Here is a 27,225-nt window from a genome sequence, read left to right as displayed (position 1 = left end):
TCCATTATGTACAGCGAAAAGTCCCTTATGTATAAATATGTACACTACCAGTCAAAAGTTTTTGAACAGTAAGATTTCTGTCTTTTAAAGAAGCCTCTTCTGCTCAGCCTGCATTTATTTGATCCAAAGTACAGCAAAACTGTACAATTTTGAAATATTCATCCTCTTTAAAAAACTGTTTTCTATTTGAATATATTGTAAAACATAATTTATTATTTCAAAGCTGAATTTTCAGTCACATGATCCTTCAGAAATCATTCTAATTCGCTGCGCAAAAAAACATTTATTATTATTATGTTGACAAGTAGACAGCCAAGTAGAACTTTTTCAGGTTTCTTTGATGAATAGAAAGTTCAGAAGAACAGCGTTTACCTGAAATAGAAATCTTTTGTAAGATAATGAATGTACTTTGTATCATCATTTTTGGTCAATATAATCTAGGCATGTTCTGAACAGGTTCCATGTGATTTACCTGTGATTTTATCTTTATATTAAGAGCCCAACGCTTTTGAAAAGGCATGTTTTGCTTCAAAATCATGACTATCAGGCACAATTCAGATATTCACTGCGTCTTTATTCATAAATTCCAACTCAGTAGTAAAGAGGCACGTAATTCATGCAGAAATCACAAAGGCAAATATATTTTCCATACAAAACAAACAAACATCTCTTTTTGCAGTTGAAAATTAAGAACATTAGTCTAGTCAGGCACTAAATTACAATCACACAATATTAAGGCAAATGCGACCAACATTGAAGAAGGCTCTCTATATCTAAAGGTTAAAAAAAAAAAAAAAAAAAAAAGCTGTTGAAGCAAACCTAAGAAAAGTTCAGAAGGCTCTTTGGCTTGTTGAGTCACAGATTTCTGGAAAATGTTAGTGCAACAGGTGCCAAAACTTTACCAGTTTCATCACTACAAAACTGGCTCGATTCCCACACACCTGCCTACTGACTGGCCAAGCAGCTCTCTAGTGAAAGCTCCCTTTGTGAATCATCACAGCCTAACTCAACCGAGGGCATTCTTTGGTCTTCAATGGCCAACGAAAAAAAATAGGTCAGGGCTCTACAATTAATAAATGATGAGCTACCCTCTCCACACCAACGTAATAAGGATATCATGCTCAACACCTTCTTTTTTTTTTTTGAAGTTCAGCTCCGAAAGGCATAAAACAGAAATTTCCTGAAGCTTTTAGGACCGTATAAAATCAATTGTTCCTTCACTAAGTACAGTAGCTAGTAATACTCCTGAGTCAGGATATGTGCAAATACGCCTAGCATGGCCCCAAACAGCGCTACATTAACATAACAGCAGATGCTTTTCATGCTGCCTCCATGATATCATCCACAATATCGGTTTCTCGATCCGTCAGGTGGTTCGTGAGGTCAGGAGGTGCATCTTCATGGTCTTCCGGTGGCTGTGATTGCTTTTTCCTCCAGCAGCAAGAGCAACGTAAACAGTCCTCGACATTGTAGTGAAAAAGCCTGCGGCACGGATGGCAGAACTGATGGAAGATCAGCATGAAGAGTACAGCCAGGCTGTAGCACACGATAAGTTGCACCACCAACAGCGGCGTGCAAACGTATACATAGAAGTCCGACTTGAAATAGTACCACAAAATAGTGAGGGTCACATTCTCCATGAAGCGGACAGTATAGTAGATGGCCAAGCTTCTCCAGCGGGGCTGTTTCTCCACCAAATCGTGGTCAGCCAGGTTCAGCTGCACGGCGGACCAGCAGAAAATATTGATGCAGGCGTAGAGAAATGTAACCATGCAGAGCACCACGGTGGTGCCAAGTTTACTGAAGTTCTTTTCTATGTTCTCAGGCAGTGAGGCCTTCCTGGCCCAGAACTCAACCCATGGCTGGAAGAAGAAGATTAACAGGTTGATCAGGCCCACCAGCACCACCCAGTATTTTAAGGCTGTGCTGAAGAGCACCAAGGTGGTGATTCGTGTGGAGATCTCTAATCCTCGCCAGAGGATCATGCACAGGCAGGCAGCAGGTTTCATTCGCACTTTGTAGTCATCGTACTTGATCTGTATGGCCAGAACACTGCAAACTAATGCTCCGTATACAATCGATATCATGGAAATGATCATCAGGGCAACTGTAAACACAAACAGTATGAGCATTAGTGTAAAAATATAATAAATAAAAATATTACGGTAACACTTTCCATTTGTTAACATTAGTTAACTACATCAGATAACATGAACTAACAATGACAAATATGGTCACACTTCGTTTTTAGGTTTCCTTGTTATAAGTGTGAATACAGATTTATGTGCTGAGTAATATAAGTGAACATTTAGGGTTAGTTGTGTGTAATTACTCAAAATTTACTGTTATTACTATATTCTTCCCTGAATGAGTCCCTTGTTTGTTCCTGAACAGTTAAACTGCCTGCTGTGCTTCATAAAATCCTTCAGGTCCCATAAATTCTTGACTGTTTGATTACAAGATCCATCTTTTCACACTGAGGACAACTGAGGGAGTCATATGCAACTATTACAGATGCAATGATGCACTAAAAGGCGGGGGGTGAAAACTTTTTGAATTTGAAGATCAGGGTAAATGTAACTTATTTTGTCCTCTGGGAAACATGTAAGTATCTTCTGTAGCCTCTGAAAGGCAGTACTAAGTAAAAAAAATATGATATTTATATGAAAAATGTACACATGTACATGTAATCTCCATTCTTTTCAAAAGTTTTCACCCCTGGCTCTTAATGCATCGTTTTTCCTTCTGGAGCATCTGTGAGCATTTGAACCTTCTGTAATAGTTGCATATGAGTCTCTCAGTTGTCCTCAGTGTGAAAAGATGGATCTCAAAATCATACAGTTATTGTTAGAAAGGGTTCAAATACACAAAAAAGCTGGAAAACCAAGGAATTTGTAGGACCTGCAGGACAACTATCACTAGACAAAAGAAAACACATCTGTGGATCATTCAGGTAACAATACAGTATTAAGAATCAAGTGTATGTAAACCTTTGAACGGGATCATTTTTATAAATTCAGCTATTATTTTCTCTTGTGGACTATATTTTATGTGAAATATCTTTTCAGGTCAGTACTAAATAAAAAAATAACATGCATTTTGTATGATCCCTCTTATTTTGGTAAAACGGTTAACATTTTGCCTATTCTGAAAGGGGCATACAAACTTTTGACCTCAACTTTATCTTATTTAATGTTAATTTCAGCATTTACTAATGCGTTATCAAAATTACAGGTTGTGTTTGTTAAAATTAGTTAATGCACTGTGAGCTAACATGAGCAAACAATGAACAATGTGTTTTTATGAACTAACATTAACAAAGATTGATAAATAGTGTAATAAATGTATTGTTCATTGTTCGTTCATGTTAGTTAATACTTGAGCTAATGTTAACACACAACACCTTATTGTAAAGTTTTACCAAAGCATTTATTCTTTATCTTAGATCATGATTTCAACATTTACCAACACATTATTAAAATCAAATGTTGTATCTGGAAATATTATACAATGGACCTCAGCTAACAATGAACAGTTGTACTTTTATTAACTAATGTTAACATGATCAATAAGCATTGTAACAAATGTGACCTTGGATCACAAAACCAGTCATAAGGGTCAATTTTTTTGAAATTGAGATTTAAACATCATCTGAACGCTGAATAAACAAGCTTTCCATTGATGTGTGTTTGTTAGGATAGGACAATATTTGGCCAAGATACACCTGAAAATCTGGAATTTGGAGAAAATCTGAAAAGATTTGGAGAAATTTAGCATTACATCACTTGCTCACCAATGGATCCTCTACAGTGAATGGGTGCCGGCAGAACGAAATTCTGAGAGAATGAGAGTCTGAACAGCTGATAAAAACTTTTCTCATGTAATGCTGTTTTTTTAACTTATGTAATGCTTATGTTTTTATCAGTTCTTAAGACTGTCATTCTGACGACACTAGGGTTGGGCCGATAGATGATGCTGATAGACAATACCATGTTGATGCGGCATCGTGATCCCAAAATGTTCATTGCTTAAGTCTTTTAAAAATAAAAATTCATTTAAACAAAACAAAACAACAACAACAAAAAAAAACATTCAATGAAGAAGTCAGTGTCTCATTTCATTATGACTTGTTTGACTACTGAAATCTCCTGAATGAATGATTCAATGACATACTTCTTTTTTAAACGGGCAATTGTCACCACCTCCTGGCGGAAGAGGATAAGCGTTACTATACATAGTGTTACTAAACAAATGTTTTGCCAGTATATTGTCACGAGATCTAGCAAGATCTGACTGGTCTCGCAAAACACACATCGGATCTCGTGAGATCTCATACCATGAGATCTCGTGCCATCCCTATTGACTACTGTATATACCTTCTGAATGCTCGATAGCTTTTTACTTTCACTTTCGAGATTTGCAATCGCACAAGCCCCGTGTATACTGGAGTGGCAGTCCTATCACACATTTTACAAGATAAGATGCTTGTCAGTGGTGCTCAGGATCTGCAAATCATTTGCCATCATTCTCAGTCATCTCTTCTTACTATGTTTATGTGGTTAGTGAAATTTAATGTACTGTATTGTAACGGGCAACCGCTAACCATAGCTGCTAACCATGTCCCTTTAGTAACTCACGTTATTTGTTAGTTATTTTGTTTTCTGTGCCTTTCTAAATCACCCCATCGTAATGTTTCACTGTAGACATCATCCGATGCCAATTTGGTAGACATCCCCAACCCTAAACAGCACCCATTCACTGTAGAGGATCTAAGTGATGCAAACTGCAACTCTGAGCACTAAAAGTGAGGAAGTGATGTAAAATCTGTTCTGATGAATAAACAAACTCATCTACATCTGGGACAACCTGAGGTATAAGTAAATTTTCATGTAATTTAAATTTATAGTTAAACTATTCCTTTCATGTTAGTTAATGCATTAACTACCGTTATCTAATGGGACCTTATTGTGAACTGTTACCAAATATTACAGAAGAATTTCAGAAGAATTCAGACTTACGGCATGTGGGAAGGACATATTTTTCTCAAATGGTGGCGTAGAGCTGTAGAGTAAGCTGCGGAGTGGCTTACTCTTTTTAATTAATTTTCTTAATTAAAAAGATTTGGAGAAATTTAGCATTACATCACTTGCTCACCAATGGATCCTCTACAGTGAATGGGTGCCGGCAGAACGAGATTCTGAGAGAATGAGAGTCTGAACAGCTGATAAAAACTTTTCTCATGTAATGCTGTTTTTTTTTTTTACTTATGTAATGCTTATGTTTTTATCAGTTCTTAAGACTGTCATTCTGACGACACTAGGGTTGGGCCGTCAGATGATGCTGATAGACAATACCATGTTGATGCGGCATCGTGATCCCAAAATGTTCATTGCTTAAGTCTTTTAAAACTAAAAATTCATTTAAACAAAACAAAACAACAACAAAAAAAAACGTTCAATGAAGGAGTCAGTGTCTCATTTCATTACGACTTGTTTGACTATTGAAATCTCCTGAATGAATGATTCAGGATTGTCAATTGTTCAATTGTCGCCATCTTTTGGCTGAAGAGGAACAAACAAACTCATCTATATCTGGGACAACCTGAGGTATAAGTAAATTTTCGTGTAATTTAAATTTATAGTTAAACTATTCCTTTCATGTTAGTTAATGCATTAACTACCATAATCTAATGGGACCTTATTGTGAACTGTTACCAAATATTACATTTGGTATCTGGTGAAGAATTCAGACTTACGGCGTGTGTGAAGGATATATTTTTCTTGAATGGTGGCGTAGAGCTGTAGAGTAAGCTGCGGAGTGGAGCCTAGGAAGGCTTGGATGACAGCTGTGCGTTTGAAGGCATTGCGGTGCACGGCTAGTTTGCGCTCAGAGTGTCCGATCTCACATTCAAAAGCTGGGCCTAAGCCCTTGCCATGCTTCAGCTTGATCTTTCTTGAAATTGTAACATACGGTTCCTCCTTTTTTCCCGCCTGACAGTAAATAACAAGAGCTTCAATGCACCTGTAAGAAAAAAACCCCAAACAAAACAGACTCACTACTCATGCACTTGGTTTCCACAAGGTGGCAGCAATATATTAGAGATCAAACCATATCAAACCAGTTTATCAGCTTGCACTTGCTGAAATATGAGAAGCCTGTTCTCAGTGCTCATTCTAAGTGAAAACTTCACAACAGTGGTGTTTGCATCTCCTGCATGAGCACATTTCACCCTTAATTTGAATAAAGCATTGCCTTTAAACTGCAATCAAACTGACTTAACCACATTAGTAAAAATGCTTAACATTATTACAATGACGTAATAAATGAATTCAGCCTAACCTAACATTGCTGTGAACTAAGACATGCATGTATACATACGAACATATGACTACTTTCATTCAGCAGGGATGCATTAAATCATCCAAGACAGATTCATGTCTGTCTTTCTTTAGTCAGTAAGAAATTATGTTTCTTAAGGAAAATATTTCAGGAATTTTCTCAATATACTGGACTTCAATGGTGCCCCCAAGTTTGAACCTCGAAATTGCAGTTTAAATGCAACTTCAAAGGGCAATAAACGATCCCAGCCGAGGAAAAGGGTTGGTTTTGGATCAAAACGATTGGTCGACTGGTTTATATACTTTTTAACCTCAAATGCTTGTCTTGTCTCTTCTCCGGAAAAAAACAGAGTTCACGCAGACTTAGACAAGACAAGCTTTTGAGGTTAAAAAGTATATAAATTGTCAATTTGTTTCGAAAACGGCCGATCGTTTTGCTAGATAAGACCCTTTTTCCTTGGCTGGGATCGTTTAGAGCCATTTAAAGCTGCATTTAAACTGCATTTTGGAAGTTCAGATTTCTAATTTCTTATTGACTGAAGAAAGAAAGACACAAACACCTTGGATGACAAGGGGGCGAGTAAATGATGTGTACATTTTTGTTCTGGAAGTGAATTTGTCCTTTAATAGTCATCTGTATACATGTGATTTTGTGTTATAAAATGGTTTTGTTTTATTTAATCCAACCCTTTACGCAATGCTTTTGTTTCTTTTTATAAACTAATTAATTGCATATGACCACAAAACATAACAGGAATATTCTTAAAGGGATAGTTCACCAAAAAATAAAAACTCTGCCATCATTTATTCACCCTTACGTCATTCCAGATCTGTTTTTGTTTTTTTTTCCCTCTGGTGGAACAGAAAAGCTCTCTATACAACAGAAGACAACTGCAACCAAAACTGTTTGTTTACCAATTTTTTTTTAATGTTATCTTTTGGGTTCCATGTAAGAAAAAAAAGAAAATGAAAAGATCCCAGAGTTTTGTTTTTTTGGGTGAACTAATCTCATGCAAATCTCACGAATGATATTGTGTGAGTTTGTTTCGTTTCTGTGTAGTCGGTTGGCAGTAAGCACTCCCACTCGACTGCTGCATGTAAAGCATCAGGTGACAGATCACACGAGCTTCAATCTGCTCACACCATCACCTCGCTAAATGTCTGTCAGCTCACATCTAACCGTAGCCTTATTTCTAAATGAACATAAAGACTTCCGTTAATTTTTGTCACTGTGAACACCCCTTTAGCTGTAAAACGAGAAGGATGCATTGAGCAAGAATTTCAACACTTAGCTGCACAGCATGCAGAAGAGCCTGTTCTAGTCTGCATGAGTGGCCATGTTTATTCAAAAGCATGTAAATTGAGTCTATAACCCAAACACTTATATAATATGCTTGATTGTCAGTGTTCATTTAACGTGACACCATTTTGTGCACACAGAAAAATATACCAGTGTTTTGAATGGCTTTTAACTGTCAAATCCAATCAAAGCACCTAGAAATATTTAAAAAACAAGCTATTCAAGGCTTGTTACACTTTCAGTCTGATGTACAACATTATGGCATCCACAACGTGCGGGTCACTTGTAATCTAATAAAGTGAAAGCTGTCTGCCATGTTAGAACGCTTGGCCTGTGCTGCACAAAGAAACCAGAGCCTGTTATTCAGAGCTTGCTAAAATGATACTAAAGACAGTCTTTCGTTTCCGCATAGCAACTACTGGCCCTGTTATTATATAAAAAGATGATGAAGGTGGCTATTTTGATTTTGATATTTAACACTTGCCAATGGCTGCTGCTTTTTTAATATCAAATAAAAGAAACAGTGGGATTACTTTTTTAATCACGATTCAACATACAACTTGTGTGTTTGCAGCCCAAATCTGGTAAACCCCAAAACCCTTACAAATGCGACATAACCATGTAGAACTGTCTGCCAAATACAAGCAGGAAAAAACATTCACATAAATCTGGTCACTTCAAAAAGATCATTCTTCAATAGCTCCTCTTTCAAGAAATACAATGAGTTGATTGCTGTATAAACAGGAAGATCTGAGTTTAGTAAGATAAGACATTTCCTCAAGAGAATAATTTTATGACACTGTGTCAGATATTTATAGAGGTGACCCTGACCCTCAACTTTTCTTACAATCTACTGACTGCATACTGACCCCAGCACAGCATACCAAAGAAGAACTAAGATGTCCTTGGACCTGCACACTGCATTCCTCTAAGGTTTTTTTTTTTCTTTTTTAATAAACAGATGTGCCATGTTGTCTATACTGCACACAGTCAATCAAAGGGTAATTGGCATGTTTTATCTCAAAATTTTGAAATTTTCTTGCAATTTCCGACCTTTTTTCTCAGAATTGCGAGATACAAACTCACAATTCTAACTTTTTCTCAGAATTGTGAGATATAAACTCACAATTGCGAATTATAAAGTCAGAATTACAAGATATAAATTTGCAATTCTGAAAAAAAGTCAGAATTACAAGATAAAAACTCACAATTCTGACTTTCTTAAAATTGAAAGTGATAATTGTGAGTTTATATCTTATAAGTGTAACTTTTAAAATCAGAGACATAAGCTCGCAGTTCTGACTTTATAACACGCAATTGCGAATTAAGTCAGAATTGTGAGATATAAACTTGCATTTCTGAGAACACATCAGTTTTTCCCCCTCAGAAATAGACTTTATAACTTGCAACTGTGAGTTTACATCTCACATTTTTGAGAAAAAAAGTCTGAATTGCAAGAAAAAAGTTAGAACTGTGAGATACAAATTCGCATTTGCAAAAGAAGTTTATATCCTGTTATTCTGACTTTATGACTCACAATTGGAAGTTTATATCACGGAATTCTGACTTTATAACTCATAATTGCGAGTTTATATCTTACAATTCTGAGAAAAAAATATGAATTGCAAGAAAATAAGTCAGAATTGCGATGCAAATTCGCGTTTGTGAAAAAAGGTAAGAATTGCGATACAAATTTGCATTTGCGAAAAAAGTCAGTTGTGAGTTTAATCCCATTATTCTGACTTTATAACTCTTAATTCTGAGTTTATATCTCACAATTCTGAGATAAAGTCAGAATTGCTATGAAAATTCGCATTCGCAAAAAAGTCAGTTGTGAGTTTAATCCCGTTATTCTTAGTTTATAACTCGTAACTGTGAGTTTATATCTCACAATTCTGAAAGTCAGAATTGCAAGAAAAAAAGCCAGAATTGTGAGTTTATATCCCATTATTCTGACTTCACAATTGTGAGTTTATTTCATACAATTCTGAGACAAAAAGTCAGAACTGCAAGAAAATAAGTCAGAATTGCGATGCAAATTCACATTTGAGTAAAAAAAAAAAGTACGAATTGTGATACAAATTTGCATTCGCGAAAACAGTCAGAATTGTAAGATTATATCCTGTTATTCTGACTTTATAACTCTCAATTCTGAGTTTATATCTCACAATTCTGAGAGAAAAAGTCAGAATTGCAAGAAAACAAGTCAGAATTGGTATGCAAGTTAGCTAAAAAAAGTCAGAGTTGTGAGATCATGTCCCGTTATTCTTAGTTTATAAATTGTAACTGTGAGTTTATATCTCAAAATTCTGAGAGAAAAAGTCAGAATTGCAAGAAAAAAAGTCAGAATTGCTATACAAAACTCAGAATTGCGAGTTTATATCCTGTTATTCTGACTTAATAACTCACAATTGTAAATTTATATCACGCAATTCTGAATTGCAATACAAATTGGCATTTGCGAAAAAAGTGAGTTCATATCCTATTATTTGGACTTTATAACAAGAAAAAAATTGCGATACAAATTCGCATTTGCAAAATAAAAGTCAGAATTGCGAGTTAATATCCTGTTATTTGGACTTCATAACTCATAATTATGAGTTTATATCTCACAATTTTAAGAGAAAAAGTCAGAATTGCAAGAAAAAAGGTCAGAATTGAGACACAAATTCACAATTGGGAAAAGTAGTCAGAATTGCGAATTTATATCCCGTTATTCTCTATAACTTGCAATTGAGTTTATATCACGCAGTTCTGACTTTATAACTCATAACTAAGAGTTTTTATCATGCAATTGTGAGAAGAAAAAAAAAGTAAGAATCGCGAAATGTAAATTTGCAATTGCGAGAGATAAAATCTCGCAATTACCTTTTTCATTTATTATTCAGAGGTGGAAATGGGCTTCCATAGAAGACTAAATGCCAAACCAGCTATTTCTTTTGTACGAAATCATATGCTAATGCATTTTTAATACAGACAGCTTAGCAATCTGGCATAAGGCAATTGTAAACAAGAGCTGTGCACTGTTGAGAATATAAATCTGTTGTTTACACCAGTCGTAAAACTTGACAATGATTTCTACTGTACTGTCAACAGTCTTTGAAGATATTTGAATACTGTATGACCACGACCTAGATAAGTCCTTGTGTGACCTGCCACATATTCCTAGATAACAGTATTAACAGAGTGCAATAAATGACAGTAGAATCGCACACCCTTATGATTCAATTCCAACCAATAAATCTGAATCCTGCTGCAAACATTTGGTTTTACGTTCATACACCTCCTAAACTCCCCAGACTCCACCCTAGTAACACGGAAAACATATCTTGCGACAAGACTGAACACATTTTGAAATCTGAAACACACAGATGCCAGAAGCAAGTGGAGCACTGTATCTAATAGATTTTTTGGGAGACACTCAACATTTCAGTAGCATTCCTAATAACACTGACTCATGTAATTTCATAGTATACTGTAAGAGTATGTCTAAATAAAGTTCCAGCAGTTGTAGTTTTGTTCTGTGTTGTGACTTGACCTATTAAGAAGCCCGTCTGGCATTTGGGAACTGGAAGCTTCGAGGGGAAAGATCCACAGTATACTTAAAAACTGAACACTCAAAACTGCCATTTACCACTTATTATTGGTCATTATTACTTAAGTATTGTGACTGTTCCACATTTTAGGATAATAGTGAAGTCAGCAAATTATGAAATGATACAAATGGGTGGAAATTAAGTAGCAACCAAAAAACAACAACATACTTGGCTGCTTTTCTTTCACTATTTGATCCACCTCATTCATTAAAAATAATTTTAAATTTAAAATATTTAAAATTAAATTTTGGAAAGAAAAATATACATAGCCACAATTTATATGTTATTAATTTCCCCTTTTTGAGTGGTACTATACGGGGTTATAAAGGATTTATAAAGCTGATAAAGCTGATTTTTCAGCAGTCATTTCTCCAAAAATCATTTTAATATACTAATTTTGTGCTTAAAGATTATTATTATTATTATTATTATTATTATTATTAGAGTTATTAAGCAGTTGTGCTGCTTTAATATTTTTCTACAAACTGTTTTATTCAAGATTCTTTGATGAATAGAAAGTTCAAAATATAACAGTACTGAAGGAGTTCAAGGTATACTAGGTCATTTTGGCTGCTTTTCTTTTACTATTTGATCCACCTCATTCATTAAAAAATAATTAAAAATATTCAAAAAAATATTCAAAATTAAATTTTGTAAAAAAAATATATATATATATATATATATATATACATAGCCACAATTTATACATGTTATTAATTTATCCTTTTTGAGTGGTACTACCCAGCCGTTCAAAAATTTTTAAAATTTAAAAAGTTTAAAAATTTATTTCTGTTATGGAAAAGCTGATTTTTCAGCAGCCATTACTCCAGAAATCATTTTAATATGCTGATTTTGTGCTATTTATTATTATTAGTGTTAAAAACAGTTGTCCTGCCTAATATTTTTCTATTATTCAGGATTCTTTGATGAATAGAAAGTTCAAAATATTAATGCTTTAACTCATTAACATCATTTTTTACAAATTAGGACCAAATGACATCCAAAATACTGTTCCTATGTGCTATTACTAACATGAAGGCCAAATTATGGTTTGATATGTTTATACTTTGCAGATTAAATTTAACCTTTTCATAACTATTTAAAGTTTAGCTATAGTAAAAGCTTATAGGGCTATTTAATGTTTCAGTTGTATCAACTTACATATCATTTGGTGTGGCAACATGACCCAGGACACACTGACACAAAAGGCCAATGTGTGCTCAATAAACTGATTTTATTCTTGGTCAATAATGGTGGAAATGCTCAACAGCTTTTTTGTATCTTAGAATGAAACTGACTGTTAAAAATAAACCTAGCATGATAAAAATCATGTGCATAAACATGATTAAGTATGCTGGCCCTTATGTGTTTGTCAATATTGTGGTCATGTGATCATCAAGTGTCATCTTACTTATGCTCATACCTTATAATAGGCCCCAACTGAAGCAGATGCATGAAGAGCACGAGGGGTCGGTCTCTCCCTAAGTCCCGGTGCACAAACGTCAGCGTGAGCTGGGTCAAAACCGACGGAACCAGCATGAATGTAATAGTAAGTCCCATCCACACCACGTCGTCAGACTTGTGGTACATGCTGGTGAGCACCGAGGCGCATATGAACTCCGCGCAGTACAGGACGGTCGCCCACAGCACGCTAAATGGTGGACTGACTTTACTGTGGTTGATCACCATCATGACGCCGTTCTCAGTCGGGTTCGCGGCGGACTGTTGCGCCACCACCTCCGTGATGTCATGTTCGTTCGGCTTGTTGTTTTCCATCTTCCACTTCTCGTGCGCTTTATTTGGCTCGATCCGCGCAGCGGTCATGGCATTGTTCGTGAACCGTCATCGTCGGTGATTCGGCTCTCAAATCAACCGTGTGCGCGGTCCATTTATGTGAACTCGGCTCATATGCACATTGCCACATATGCAGTTCTGTGAAGGAAAGTAACATGAGTATATAGTATGAAGTGATCATCTGTGATTTAAAACATGCTACGTACCCATCTAGACATTACGATCCCGCCAAATTCGATTAATCAAACTGTCAGATCGTTTCCATGTCGCAGAGAGACTTTCAACGGAATTGTCTCAGATCAGAAAGCCAGGTGTGTCCTGACATGCAGTGACTGACTGAAAGCCTGCACTGTCTCCCCGGGATTCCCCCGGGTCCTAGTGCGCAGAGGTTGATTTGTGCATTATCTTTGCACTGCATTACAGGCACTTAATAGGTGTGCGTTTTATTCTGTATCTTTTTTAAACTACAGTTGAATGAGAAGACAAGCTGATGGCAGCAAATTAGGAAATGTGAATTTAATTTATATCCACATTTTGTTTCGTAAGAGTGGGCACAGCCATTTGTAATTTTTATGAGTCTGGCTTCCGGTCTCATCCACATCCAGCTATTTAGCTCGTTTTGCTGCTTGATATTGCAAATTGGTGTTTCTTACCATATTATTTTCATGTATTATTTTAATCATGAACACACTGGTTTGTAATGCAATTTGTAATTCTTCTTGGTGTGGTGGTTAATGAACCGGAAGGATGCGTCTGAAAACCTAGGCTTGCCACCTCGCTGCCTTATCAGGATGATGCAATGATTTTGCAGCAGCATTTTTGCACAAAGGTACATCTTGAAACTGATTTCAAACAGGCTTCTGAGGCATCGTAGCGGTTTAATGATCTACAGCAAAATAGAATGAGTTTTGATGATAATGAAACAAATATTTCATTATTATGATAATTTCTCGCTAGAAATAACATTAAAGTGCAAAAAGTTAGTCAGAAATATACATTTACACACAAACTGACTACCAAATGCAACTTTCAGATGCCATCTTTATTTTTTTTTAGCTCAACTGTCACGGAATGGAACGCACAGAATTGTGGGATATCAAAGATATATCTATGCTGCCTTCAAAATTCAAGAAGAAGGTTCCTTCGGAGACGTGAAGCAGAATTTGGATTCTGACTTGCCTTTATGTCTTCCTGCCTTGGAATGCTGCCTCCGAAGGAAATGCAAGGTCAGGGGACAGCAGAGTGGCTTCGAAACATACTGCTTAGAGATTTATGGACAAAGTATATTTATGTGTATTTCAATATGTATATGTGTTGGAAGTGAAATTAATTTGCTTAGAAAACTTACCTTATCACAGAAATGTATTTGTGTTAATTAAGTGCAATATTTGCCTTCTTGAAATGATTTTTAAGCATGTGCATTATTACCTATATGAAGACATTTTTTACCTTTATAAAGGCATATTTAATTCTAACCTCATAAAACACACTTGCAAAAATATGTAATTAATAATATATTATATTTTGCTTGTCTTGCAAAGCTTTGTAGAGCTAAAATGATAATCAACACTACATGATCTGGTGCTTTTCAAAAATGTAAGTATTCATTGATTTTTTTGATTTTGATTTTTGATTTCTTTAATGGTAATTGTTCTTGAAGCACAAGATAAAAATGTATGAAGCTGGAATACTTGGGTTTTTGCTTAAAGGGTTAGTTCACCCAAAAATGAAAATTCTGTCATTAATTACTCAGAACTTTGTTCATCTTCTGAACACAAATTATATTTTAGATGAAATCTGAGAGCTTTCTGACCCTGCGTAGACAGCAACGCAACTGACACGTTCAAGGCCCAGAAAGGTACTAAGGACATCGCTAAAATAGTCTATGTGACATTAGTGGTTCAACCGTAATGTTATAAAGCTGCAAGAATACTTTTTGTGTGTAAAGTCGTTATTTTTGTCTTCTTTGCACATAAAAATTATTCACATAGCTTCATAAAATTGCAGTTGAACCACTGATGTCACATGGACTATTTTAAAAATGTCCTTACTATCTTTTCTTGGCCTTGAACGTCTTAGTTGCATTGATGTCTATGCAGGGTCATAAAGCTCTCAGATTTAATCAAAAATGTCTTAATTTGTGTTCTGAAGATGAATAGTAAGGTCTTAAGGGTTTGTAAGGGCATGAGTGAATAAATAATGACAGAATTTTCATTATTGCATAAGCTATCCCTTTAAAGTGCAATGCAAACAGTGACTGTATGTTCAGTTGTTCGTGAGAAAGCGGCTTTAGCTTGCCATCTGTCCAATTTTAAATATTACATTTGTGTAGTCAAGGACTTATAACTTACCAGGCCAATAGGTCCTTATTATAGTACATTGGTGTTGCTTTTGAAATACACTGTGGTGTGTTTATTCTCACAGTTGCAGCTATCTGGTACTTGTACGTCTGTTTAGACATTACAATTCAAGAGAGAGCCTCCAAAGCGTCTAGTGTCCCAGAGGCCCTCAAAGGGCCATAAATCACCCTTGTAAAAACCCACATTGCAAACACCCATTGCCTATGGCAGCCACATGGTAAAACACTAACGATGGCTGCATCTTAGAATGTTTATTGCTTTTTTTCAAATCTAATTTTCAGTATAGAGATTTTAGCATGTCTGTCTTTACTACGTGAGGAGAGACACACAGTAGTGCTGTTATTGTTGCTTTGCGTTCCCACCCCCCACAGTTTCATTGTCCTAAACTGAACTAGCCTTGATCAGGACTCATGTACGCAGTTGTCAAGCTCACAACTGCCCAGTGAATCATAGGATAATGCAGTGATTAGTAAAATACATGAGCTTGTGGAATTCTTGGATCTTAGATAATGTGGTATGTGCAGTTGTCCAGCTTGTGATTCACGGAATCGGGTGTGTGAAATGAGCCACTGTAAGGACGGGCAACATGGTCACTGATCTGTTTCCATTTGTGTCATGGCCAGCTGACAGGGGGTTGTGCCTGCACTCATGGCTCTACATAAGTTTAGTCAGCAGATGAAGTAAGCGCCTGCCAGTAATTACTTAATCAGATCAGACTAGAGAGGAGTAAAGAGGATGTTGCTTTTGTTTTGCTTTGGCAGTTGCCTCACATCCATTTTAAGTGGAAGAAACTAGACCTTCAGTAATTTGATCTTTCAAGGAATCACTCAAATTGATAGATGTAGATGCATGCCTGAAGTGTTTTGCAATGCTTAATCATACACTTACAGATATAAAAACAAAGATTACTAGAGTATGAGAAATACTGTTTCAGTATTTCTGCTTTCAAATAACATGTTTTACTTGCAGTTCTTTGTAATTATTTGTGAAATTTACTAGCAGTTTTTAAGTGAAAACTGTTTCGCCACCAAATTTGTTCTCAGTGTAGATCCTGAAGTGACTAAACAGAAAAATAAACGTCTTGCACTGCTGGTCAGAAGTATATCATGAACCACAGGAAACTCAATATAGCAGCTTATCAGACCTTCCCAGTGACTTTATCAGATGTAAACACTGTGCTTTCAACTGTAATTCTGCAATTCTTGGAAAATGAAAAGCAACTGATAAAGCAGGAAGTGATCAGAGCAGATAATCATTTTTAACGCCCATGTCATATATTTGTTTATTCAAATTGAGCTGGTTTAGATGAAGGTTGTGATTCATTGCACTTTGTTTATTGTGCTTAGAACAACCTTTGACTTGGAATCAAATGGAGACTTCGATATGGGTTGAGCCCAAAACTGCATGTTGTCATAATTGCAGTTTACCTGACATTAATTAAGAGCACAGGAAAGATAAGATATGGGAAAATATCACAATGGCTCTAAAAAGTATTTGCTACACATAAAAATGTATGAATGTCATTGCAGTAACAAAATACTAAACCAAGTGGCATTTATTTTAAAAATAACTACATTTGCTATGAACTTCATGCAAGGAAGGGACTTCATACATTGACTAAAAATGACAATGGAATGAGTTGGTTAAAAGTAGTTATTAAAAAAGTAAAGTAAAGTTAATTGGTTTCATTTCTTTGCAAATGCCACTTGGTTTGATATTTTCTATAATGCAAAGATATTTAAAGGGGTCATTGGATGCAAAGTTCACTTTTTCATGTTGTTTGAACATTAATGTGTGTTGGCAGTGTATGTACAAATCTACCCTATAATGATAAAAATCCATGCAGTGGTTTTTAATTAATCTGTAAAAATAATATCCCCTTTTTCAAATCGAGCCATTCTCAGATGCCTGTCATCGTGGCATCACACCGATAGAGGCCGCTCCCACGATAGTTGATTGACATGAGCATCTTACCTCAGACCAGCTGTCACAGTCCAGTAACCTCCATTGTTTCGCTGCCAAAGCAGGGACGTAAGTTAGACAAGAATATCTCAGATTGAGCGATTGAGGTGTTGTGTTGCTGGATGTAATAATGAACATAGTCGTTGTCATTTACTCCTGACATCTGAGCTGCTGAAGATGCAGTGGATTACGTTTGTTTTTAAAGGGAATGTTGCTCCTGATCTACATGTATCTGTCTATGTTCGCGTGAATCATTCATGATCTAGCTTCACCTACAGCAGAAGTGAGTATAACGTTTTTTTATTAATCTTTGTGATCACCTTTCCTTACGACGTGGTAGTTAGGAAGTTTAGGGGCTAAACGCGACTAAACGCGGCTAAAGTAAACAGACTCGTCACTCCACAGAGAAAAAAAGAAGGGCGGGGCAAGTAGAGCTTATCTGCATTTAAAGGAACAACACCTTAGAATGAGATAATTTTTGCAGAGCTCATTCTGACAAGGTGAAAAGGATGTTGTTTTACACAGTCATTGAGAATTTTTATCCAAAGTATATTATAGACTTTTTATTAAGACCCTAAAGAATCATATCAACTTGTGGAAAATGGGCATCCAATGACCCCTTTAAATACATTTGAATACTCTGCTTTTAAAATTTAATGTTAAAATGGGCTAAAAGCCCATTCACACCAAGAATGATAAGTATAAATATAACTATAACAATATTTTCTGATTCTGATTGGTTGTCATTGTTTTTATCATTCATCAACTGAAAAAAATTGTTCTGAAAGTGATTCAAATGATATTGTTCCTCTGTGTAGAACTAATTAAAACTTTATAGTTGTCATCATCGTTATAGTTATTGTCCTTGGTGTGACCTGGCCTTAAAGGGATAGTTCAACCATAAATGTGACCCTGGACCACAGAACCAGTCGTAAATAGCACGGGTATATTTCTAGCAATAGCCAGCAATACATGTATGGGTCAAAATTAAAAAAAAATGTAATGCCAAAAATCATTAGGATATTGAGATCATGTTCCATGAAGATATTTTGTAAATTTCCAACCGTAAATATATCAAAACGTAATTTTTGATTAGTAACATGCACGGCTAAGAACTTCATTTGGACAACTTTAAAGGCGATTTTTAATTACATTACAAACCCGTAAGACCTTCGTTCATCACAAATTAAGATATTGACTGACACAGAATAAAATAAATTGTTGAATAAAGCTCAATTCACGTTCTGAAGATAAACAATGGTCTTACGGGTTTGGAACCACATGAGGGTGAGTAATTAATAACAGACTTCTCATTTTTGGGTGAACTATCCCTTTAACAAGCTTCTGAAGTGTTACAGTCAGCATGAAACAAAAGGTGAGATCATCTTTTCTTCCCTATTGTGACGTATATCTGAGTGTAACTGCTTCTCAAACAAGAATAAATGTAGGGCGGGACTTGATTTTGTCCATTAGGACTTGATTGGATTGTTGTTGTCTGCTAATTACCGTGATCTCAGGTTGCTGGACAGGATAGATTATTGGTCAGCTCTTGCGCTGTTGATTCACTCGTCATCAGAGAAGAGATATTGTTGAAAGGGGAAGGGGAAGTTATTGTTTTTGATGAAAGGTTATGGTGGCACATTTGTGAAAAAAAAAAAATTATGTGGACAGATAAATATTTTACAATAAACCATGCGATGATCTATAAAAAATAAGAGTTGTCCATTTTAATATTGATGTTTCTGTTAATTTTAACTTCGCTGATATGCAGCAGAAAAAGTCTTCTGAAGATGGACATTTTAGAAGCATGTACAAGTGAGCCTGCGTCACTTGGATTATTTATCTGCCAGTGGTGTGTAAACAACAGAGTGACGTCACGCTGTGATGCTCTACACAGCAATGTGCATTAGACTGAGTAGTAGATATTTCTTAGTTATCTCAAAGCAGATGTCTATGGACTTTTCATATTAATCAGATAACTTAAATCTAAGTATTTATTAGGATGTTTACACATATTTGGCTTATATTAACCCGGCAGATGTCTACATTTAGCCCAGATAAAACCACTCATGGCAGCTGTCACCTGTCTCCCATATGATTGGTTATAAGGATGTGATGTCGTTCCTTCTAAGCTCCTCCCACATGAGGTGACAGGATTAGAGGAATAAGTAGGGCCTAATTAGTTTTTAGCAGACTTGTGCAAAATGTCTCTGGAGAGACAAACAAAAACGCATGGAGTCTGACATACTACTGTGAGTACTGTGTGATTTATTTATTTATTTTTTTGTTTATTAACCACACATGAACTCTACATATGTGATATGATATGTTGTATTATGTCTCTGCATATGTTTGTTTACTCATTAATGCTGTTTATGATCACATGTGATCATGTAGAGGAGTACAGTATGTTATTATACTTTTTTATGTTATTATAGTTTTTTGGTCCTAAAATCAGTTTACAGTCTGTATTTATAATCCACGCACATATGTGACCTTGGACCACAAAACCAGTCATAAGGGTCGATTTTTCGAAATTGAGCTCTGTACATCATCTGAAACCCAAATAAACAAGCTTTTCATTGATTTATGGTTTGTTAGGATGGGACAATATTTGGCCGAGATATGAGTATTTGAATCTATGGAATCTGAGGGTGCAAAAAAAAAAAATCAAAATATTGAGAAAATCACCTTTAAAGTTGTCCAAATAAAGCTCACTAATGCATATTACTAATAAAAAATCAGTTTTAATATATTTACAGTAGGAATTTTACAAAGTATCTTAAAACATGATCTTTACTTAATTTCCTAATGATTTTTGGCAATATAGAAAAATCAGTAATTTTGACGCATACAGTGTATTTTTGGCTATTGCTACAAATATTTTTCTTTTATGCCAAAAATCATTAGGATATTAAGTAAAGATCATGTTCCATGAAGGCACTTTGCAAATTTCCTACAATAAATATATCAAAACGTATTTTTTTATTTGTAATATGCATTGCTAAGAACTTCATTTGGACAAATTTAAAGGCGATTTACTCAATATTTAAATTTTTTTTGCACACTCAGATATCAGATTTTCAAATAGTAGTAAAATATTTATTCAGCTTTCAGATGATGCATTAATAGTTTCATAAAATTGACCCAATATGACTGATTTTGTAGTCCATGGTCACAAATATGCAGTTTTAAATTGACAGTTTCAGCATCCTTAATTATATGTAAGGCATCAGTCAAAAAGTTTTATTGTGTTGAAAAAAAGTTTAAACTTATTTTACATTTCCAAACAGAGAATAATTGATGGGTTGGCTGCATGAGTGCATGCTGCTTGGATAAAGGGGTCAGGTGTTCAAAACAAGAACAGCGTAATTGACTCAGACTACTCTTTAAAGGCTTACGGGACTGAACAGATGTACAGTAATGGACCAAGCACTAGGATTACAAACCTTTCTACATCTCAGACACCTGTAAATGTAATTAGACTACTGTGTGTCTGCACTGAATATGACCAGGTTATCTTACCACTCAAGAGCTTGTCTGCTGGCTGAAAAACAAAGCCTAATCAGCTCTTTTGCAGTGTTTTGACTTCTTAAAGCCATGAAAATAAAAGCTAATTATAGAAAAATTTTGGCTGATGCTGATTCTTAAGTACTAAAAGCAGGCTAGAGGTTTTGTTGTAAAATGAAGTGTGTATATAACTTCTTTTTTTTTTTTTTTTTTGCTCTTGTGTTTGGCTATAAAATTGTTTTTTTAAAGTACCTTTATCTTTTTGTTTGGCTGTAAAATGAAGCTTGTCTAAAAATATTAAAAAAATAAGCAAAAACAGCATTCAAAATAAAACAAAAATACATTTTTAAAATGTGACCCTGAACCTTAAGTCTTAAGTAGCACGGGTATAATTGTAGCAATAGCCAAAAATGCATTTTATGGGTCAAAATGATTGATTTTTCTTTTGTGCCAAAAATCCTTAGGATATTAAGTAAAGATCATGTTCTGTGAAGATATTTTGTACATTTCCTACCATAAATATATCAAAACTTAATTTTTGATTAGTAATATGCATTGCTAAGAACTTCATTTGGACAACTTTAAAGGTGATTTTCTCAATATTTAGATTTTTTTGCACCCTCAGATTCCAGATTTTCAAGTAGTTATATTTCAAATATTGTCCTATTCTAACAAACCAATGGAAAAGCTTATTTATTCCGCTTTCAGATGATGTATAAATCTCTATTTCATAAAATTGACCCTTATGACCGGTTTTGTGGTCCAGGATCACAAATATAAGTAAAATACTTAAATAAAAAACCTAATCTTAAATTTTACCATACTATTTAGTATTTAATTTTCAAGCATTGCAGGTATTATTGAATGGGTGTGGGTGTGGGTGTCAGAAGTTCAAGTAACCAACTAATGTATCCTTAATTCCAGGTTAATACCTGTGCGAGACACAACAGCTGAGGTTTACATGTCCAAATGATCTCTGTTTTCTGCTCTCAGGTACGAGTTAAGGAGACGATGGTGCTCTCCCTGGTGCTCTCCTCCTCAGGTCAACATGTTCAACCTCATGAGCAATTGCTGCAGCTGGGTGTCCAAACTCCAGCAGCCACTGAGGTACCTGTCATCCTATATGATTTGCTTGATTTGCCTATTATCAACAAATACAGAATTATTAGTGTCAATGAAGTACCCTTGTTTTAAAATTTTCTAGGAAGATCACGGTTCTAGTGGTTGGTTTGGACAAGGCTGGAAAAACATCTTGTATCAGAGGGATGTTGAGAGGTAATTTAGGTAATTTGAATAAATGTTATAGTATATCAGTGAGAGATTTGCTAAGCTGACTGCATTTTTTTTTAGTTTTAATGTTATTGAATTTTTTTCAGTGCCCCCTGGAGATGTTGGTCCCACTCATGGATGTGTCCGCACCGAATTAAGGCTGGAGAACTACTTGGTTAATATACTGGATATAGGAGGGGCTCCTGAGGTTCGGGGGGTCCTGGAGAGAGCATTACGGTGAAGCTCACGGCATCATCTTTGTTGTGGATTCCAGTGACAGACAACGAATGAAAGAGGTCAAAGAAGCTCTGGTGGACTTGCTGAAGCATCCAAGAGTTGCAGGAAAACCTCTTCTTGTGTAAGATACCCAGTTTACAACTGCTATAATTATTAAATCATCTAAATATCATATTAAATCAATTATTAAATCTCAATCTCACCTTATCTGACCTTTATGACTGGCTTTGTGGTCCAGGGTCACATTTTTTAGCAGTGCTCCAAACAATCCAGTTTTTAAAATCAGTATTATAAAGGTACAAATAGCAGTACTAACCCATCTTTAGTGTGTTTAATAGGTGATAAATAGAATTTTGACTGCATTCCAGCTTATTTTGGCTATCTCTATATATCATAACAGGCTGGCAAATAAACAAGACAAAATGAATGCTCTGCTGGGAAATGAACTCATTGAAATTCTGTCCCTAGAGAGGTTGGTCAACCAAAGCCGGTCGCTTTGCCACATTGTGAGTACTGTGAAACAGTAAACATTTTGGCATATTCAAAACATATGATAAACCTCCAGGATGTAGTAAGGGAACTGATGATACAAAATCAGTAGTTTTTTAATGCAGTGCATTTTAAGGAGTTTGCTCTTAATCTACAGGAGCCATGTTCTGCCTCAATGGACCTGCGTCGCTGGTCAGACAGAAAGACCCTGCGGGGTCTCAGATGGCTACTGCGAGCCGTGTGCCTGGACTACCCTGACCTCTGTGCCCGTGTGATGAGAGATGGGAGGCGGCCATTAGGGCCAGAAGAAAAAGAAAGAAGAGGGAAAATAGAGAAGAGCCGGAACAAATCTAAAGAGGAAAAGTAAGGGCTGCATTTATATTAAATAATATGTATATACACTACTGTTCAAAATTCTGGGATCTGGGTACGATTTTTAAATGTTTGTAAAAGAAGTCTCTTATGCTTACCAAGGCTGCATACAATAAAACAGTAATATTATGAAATATTATATTAGTTTCTATATTTAAAATGTCATTTTTATGATGGCAAAGCTGAATTTTTTGTCACATAATCCTTCAGAAATCGTTCTGATGTCCTGAATTAGTTCTCAAGAAACATTTTATTTTTTTCATCAATGCTGAAAACAGTTGTGCTGCTTTTCACATTTTATATAAACTGTTATAAATGTTTTCAAGAGTCTTTGATGAATAGAAAGTTCAAAGGAAGAGCATCTACACTACCAGTCAAAAGATTTTTTTTTCTCACCAAGCCTGCATTTCATTACATTCATTACAGCAAAAACGGTAACATTTTAAAATATTTTTACTATTTAAAATAACGGTTTTCTATTTGAATATATTTTAAAATGTCATTTCTGTGATTTCAAAGCTGAATTTTTAGCATCATTACTCCAGTCACATGATCCTTTAGCAATCATTCTAATATTCTGATTTGCTGCTCAAAAAACATTTATTATTATTATTTATTTGAAATAAAAAGCTTTTGTAACACTACAAACTACATTATTTAGCAAGGATGCTTTAACTTGATCAAAAGTGATGATAAAGACATTTCTAATGTTACAAAAGATTTATATTTCAGATACTGTAAATGCTGTTATTCTAAACTTTCTTTTCATCAAAGAAGCCTGAAAAAAATTCTACTCAGCTGTTTTCGACAAAAATGATAATAAATGTTTTTTGAGCAGAATATTAGAATGATTTCTGAAAGATCATGTGACTGGAGTAATGATGCTAAAAATTCAGCTTTGAAATCACAGGAATAAATTACATTTAAAAATATATTCAAATAGAAAACAGTTATTTTAAATAGTAAACATATTTCAAAATATTATTGCTTTTGCTGTACCTTGGATACAGGCCTAAATGCAGGCTTGATTAGCAGAAGAGACTTCTTTAAAAAACATTAAAAATCTTACTTTTTATTTGAAATAGATTTTTTGTAACAGTGTAAAAGTCTTTACTATCATTTTTTATTCTTATTAAAGCTACAGTATGTAATAATGACAGCGAGTGGTTGAAATGGCTACTGCGGTCTAAATTCAGAATATTATTTCCTTCGGGCTCTCAGATTGAGGATATGCAACATGAACGATTGCAGCTGACAATGCAAGGCGACAAACCTTACACTGTAAACTGATTTTGATTTATCAGCATTTTAATATGCCTTTGGTCATTGAGCTTTTAGATGGATGCCAAGGCTTTTTAGGTCGGGTAGAATCTGTAATCTTTGACCTGGTTCATTTGCTCGCTTCCATGGCTGCAATATGCTGTGTTTTCTGCAAACTGGCAACCCAGGCTTAAATATTATTGGCTAAACTGTAAGTAGGCAGAATCACACAGACATTCCGACACAGAATGTATATTTTAAAAGTCGGAAAACAAGTATATGGCATGTTTCCTGAATATCTCCAAATGTGTTATGGTGTTTTTATGCTTTAGTACAGTCAAAAACGTCTGTACAGCACTCGTTCTTTCTGAATAATAAGATATTCTAACTGAGCCAAACTTTTGAACGGTGGAAACTATATGCTAATTTGTGTACATATAAGATGTATGCAACTCATCTTGTCTTGCAGAACACGAACAAGCAAAACTGATATCCGTCAAGAACAGCGCAATGAAACTGTGAGGAAAAAGGGAACTCTGCAACCCATCAAAAATATTCTAAATAAGGTTAAATATCTTTATCATAGAGTATTTAGCAAATCTGTTTTGTTGTTTAATTGAGTTGACTTATTGATTTACCCTTTGGCATCATAGGAGAACACTTTAAAAACTAAATTAAGCAAAAAGAAGAAGGTAAAGGTTAAAATTAAGAAGCAGAGTCCAAGCAGAGGAGTAAACGAAGAAGAGGTGGAGGAGACAGAAGGAAATGAAGCAGAACACGATCACAGCAACCAGAAAGATAAAGCCAGCAGTGCATTACTGTCTCCAAAACGAAGGAAAATGAAACGCAAAGCCAAAGTAAAAGAAGAGAACTCAGGTCTACCAGAGTCTCCCAGCAGCGAAGTCTCCAAAGCCTCTAGAGGTATTGAAACTTAAGTGCCATTAAAACTATGAAATACTGCATCCTATTCCCCTCTTATGCTTTAAACTGTTTATTCACAGGAAAAGAGGAAAGAAAGAGAAAAAAGAAGATCGTTAATGTGAAACGAAAGAACAAGATAAACACAGAGGAAGTTCCGGCAGCTTACGCACAACCTGTTGATCTTTCAAATACTTTCGGTAAGCATTAGTGACCTCTAAAATCATGGCTGCTCTTGGGGTAAATTTCGGCCTTGTGGGAGGAATTTTAAAACACAAGCATATATAAACTTTATACTTCTATATAAGCTTATTGGCAATAATTGTTTGACTTTAAAACAATAAAACAAACCGAAGCATTTGCTCAACACAGACAGCCCTGATCTGTAGATCAGTAGAGACTAATTTAAAGCATTTAATTTGCCTGTTTCCTAATAGACCTTTACCGAAAAGCAATTTTGGCTCTCAAAGCCCGACAGGAACACGACATGGTTTCGGGATAGTAAAGAAAAAAGATTGTGGATGTCATCACACAGAAAGAAGATCTTTGAAGAAATGGATGAACCACTTATCGATGTCTTTTACCCAAACAGAAGTCTACTATCAGTGACTGCGAACAGAAGTTACAGTTTTGTAATGCCTAGAATGTCATCGTCAATACTGTAAAGACTTTTTAAGGCAATTTTCATAAAAATGTGTATACTTTGTATTGTACTTAAGAGATTATTGAGAAATGACTGAGAAAGAATTATACTGAAAATGGGACATCCTTTCAAGAAGGTTTGTCGTGAAAAAAGACTAGCCTTCTTATGAAAATGACTGTGTACTGAACGATTTTTGTATTATAACTTACTCACGTAGCCTAAGACAATATAGACGAGTCAGGATGGTTTATCATGAAGTATATTGCATTCACTGTATTTATCTTTGAATCTGAGATGTTTTTACAGGTTTGAATAAGATGCCTACCTTTTTTTTTAAATTTTATTCATTTTACTTTTTATCGGTGTGTGATGGTTTTATATGGAGAGAAATTTGCATGATGGGATACCTATTGCTCAAAACGATTGTCCCTGATGTTTTTCGACCAAATAAATGAACAAAATCCTGATCAAAACACTGAGTTATTGCAATATATTTTTAAACAGTTTGTTTTAAATAAGAGTTTTTCTTAAGCAGTTAGCACTTTGTTAAGCTACTTGTTCAAGCTGTCCTCTTGCTGCCTGAAGGCTAAAAAATTAAATTTGACCATTTATATTTTAAAATAACAGGCTACACAGGCTAAATAGGCTGCACCGTGAAGCAATTTGCTTTCAAGAACCAAATAGTTGCCTAAACCGGGGTTGCCAGGTCTGAAACAAAACAAGCCCAATTGCTATTCAGAACTAGTCCAATTGAAGTTTCCACTCCATTAAAATAACGTTCACAGGGACTCCTGCACTTAACAAACACCCCCTGGCAACCCCAGTAAAACCGCAGACTTGGCAACCCTGGTCTAAATTAACAGAATGCTTTTGTTGACACAGGATTTAGAACTCAGGGTTGCCAGGTCTGCGTAACAAAACTAACCCTATGGGCAATCAAAAGTAGCCCAGACCTTATCCCAAATATGCAATTCCCATACCTAACGTACATGTGTACAGTCACTGTTAAAAACCAATAAAGGGTTTTTACAATGCATCATATTGGCGGCACTTATTGTAAAATAAGCCACTGAACCAAACGAAAACTTGCATATTTTGCTGATTATTGCTGCTGAAAATGGTCAGTTATTGTCATGCTTTGGGCTGTACTGATCAGTCAGACCTGGTAAAACATTTG

General features: G+C 35.3%; 2 protein-coding genes across 2 annotated transcripts; one reads left to right on the top strand and one right to left on the bottom strand.

Annotated features, from left to right (window-relative positions):
• Window positions 1-553: 553 nt before the first annotated feature.
• xkrx (XK related X-linked) lies at window positions 554-13,408 on the bottom strand. The gene is made up of 4 exons (XM_051127401.1): window positions 13,235-13,408; window positions 12,658-13,166; window positions 5,756-6,021; window positions 554-2,107 (listed from the first exon to the last, which is right to left on the bottom strand). Exons 2-4 carry the CDS (start codon window positions 13,056-13,058, stop codon window positions 1,320-1,322), a joined length of 1,455 nt encoding a protein of 484 aa, XP_050983358.1. The 5' UTR covers window positions 13,059-13,166; window positions 13,235-13,408; the 3' UTR covers window positions 554-1,319.
• Window positions 13,409-19,508: 6,100 nt separating this feature from the next.
• Window positions 19,509-26,508, top strand: arl13a (ADP-ribosylation factor-like 13A). The gene is given in 11 exon segments (XM_051127403.1): window positions 19,509-19,602; window positions 21,854-21,967; window positions 22,065-22,135; window positions 22,237-22,343; window positions 22,345-22,487; window positions 22,767-22,872; window positions 23,013-23,218; window positions 24,957-25,053; window positions 25,141-25,408; window positions 25,489-25,605; window positions 25,843-26,508. Coding segments are annotated over 11 exon segments (1,314 nt in total). The 5' UTR covers window positions 19,509-19,582; the 3' UTR covers window positions 25,908-26,508.
• The last annotated feature ends 717 nt before the right edge of the window (window positions 26,509-27,225 follow it).

Source organism: Labeo rohita, chromosome 14 (genome assembly GCF_022985175.1).
Source record: "Labeo rohita strain BAU-BD-2019 chromosome 14, IGBB_LRoh.1.0, whole genome shotgun sequence".
Taxonomy (NCBI): Eukaryota; Metazoa; Chordata; class Actinopteri; order Cypriniformes; family Cyprinidae; genus Labeo; species Labeo rohita.
This window is presented reverse-complemented; position numbering and strand designations above follow the sequence as displayed.

Coding starts and splice junctions, on each gene's coding strand:
- xkrx (XM_051127401.1), bottom strand. CDS start 13,058: ATGACCGCTGCGCGGATCGAGCCAAATAAAGCGCACGAGAAGTGGAAG. Junction 6,022..12,657: donor CAGTTGGGGCCTATTATAAG/GTATGAGCATAA, acceptor TTTTTCTTACAG/GTGCATTGAAGCTCTTGTTA. Junction 2,108..5,755: donor ATATATCCTTCACACACGCC/GTAAGTCTGAAT, acceptor TTGTGTTTACAG/TTGCCCTGATGATCATTTCC.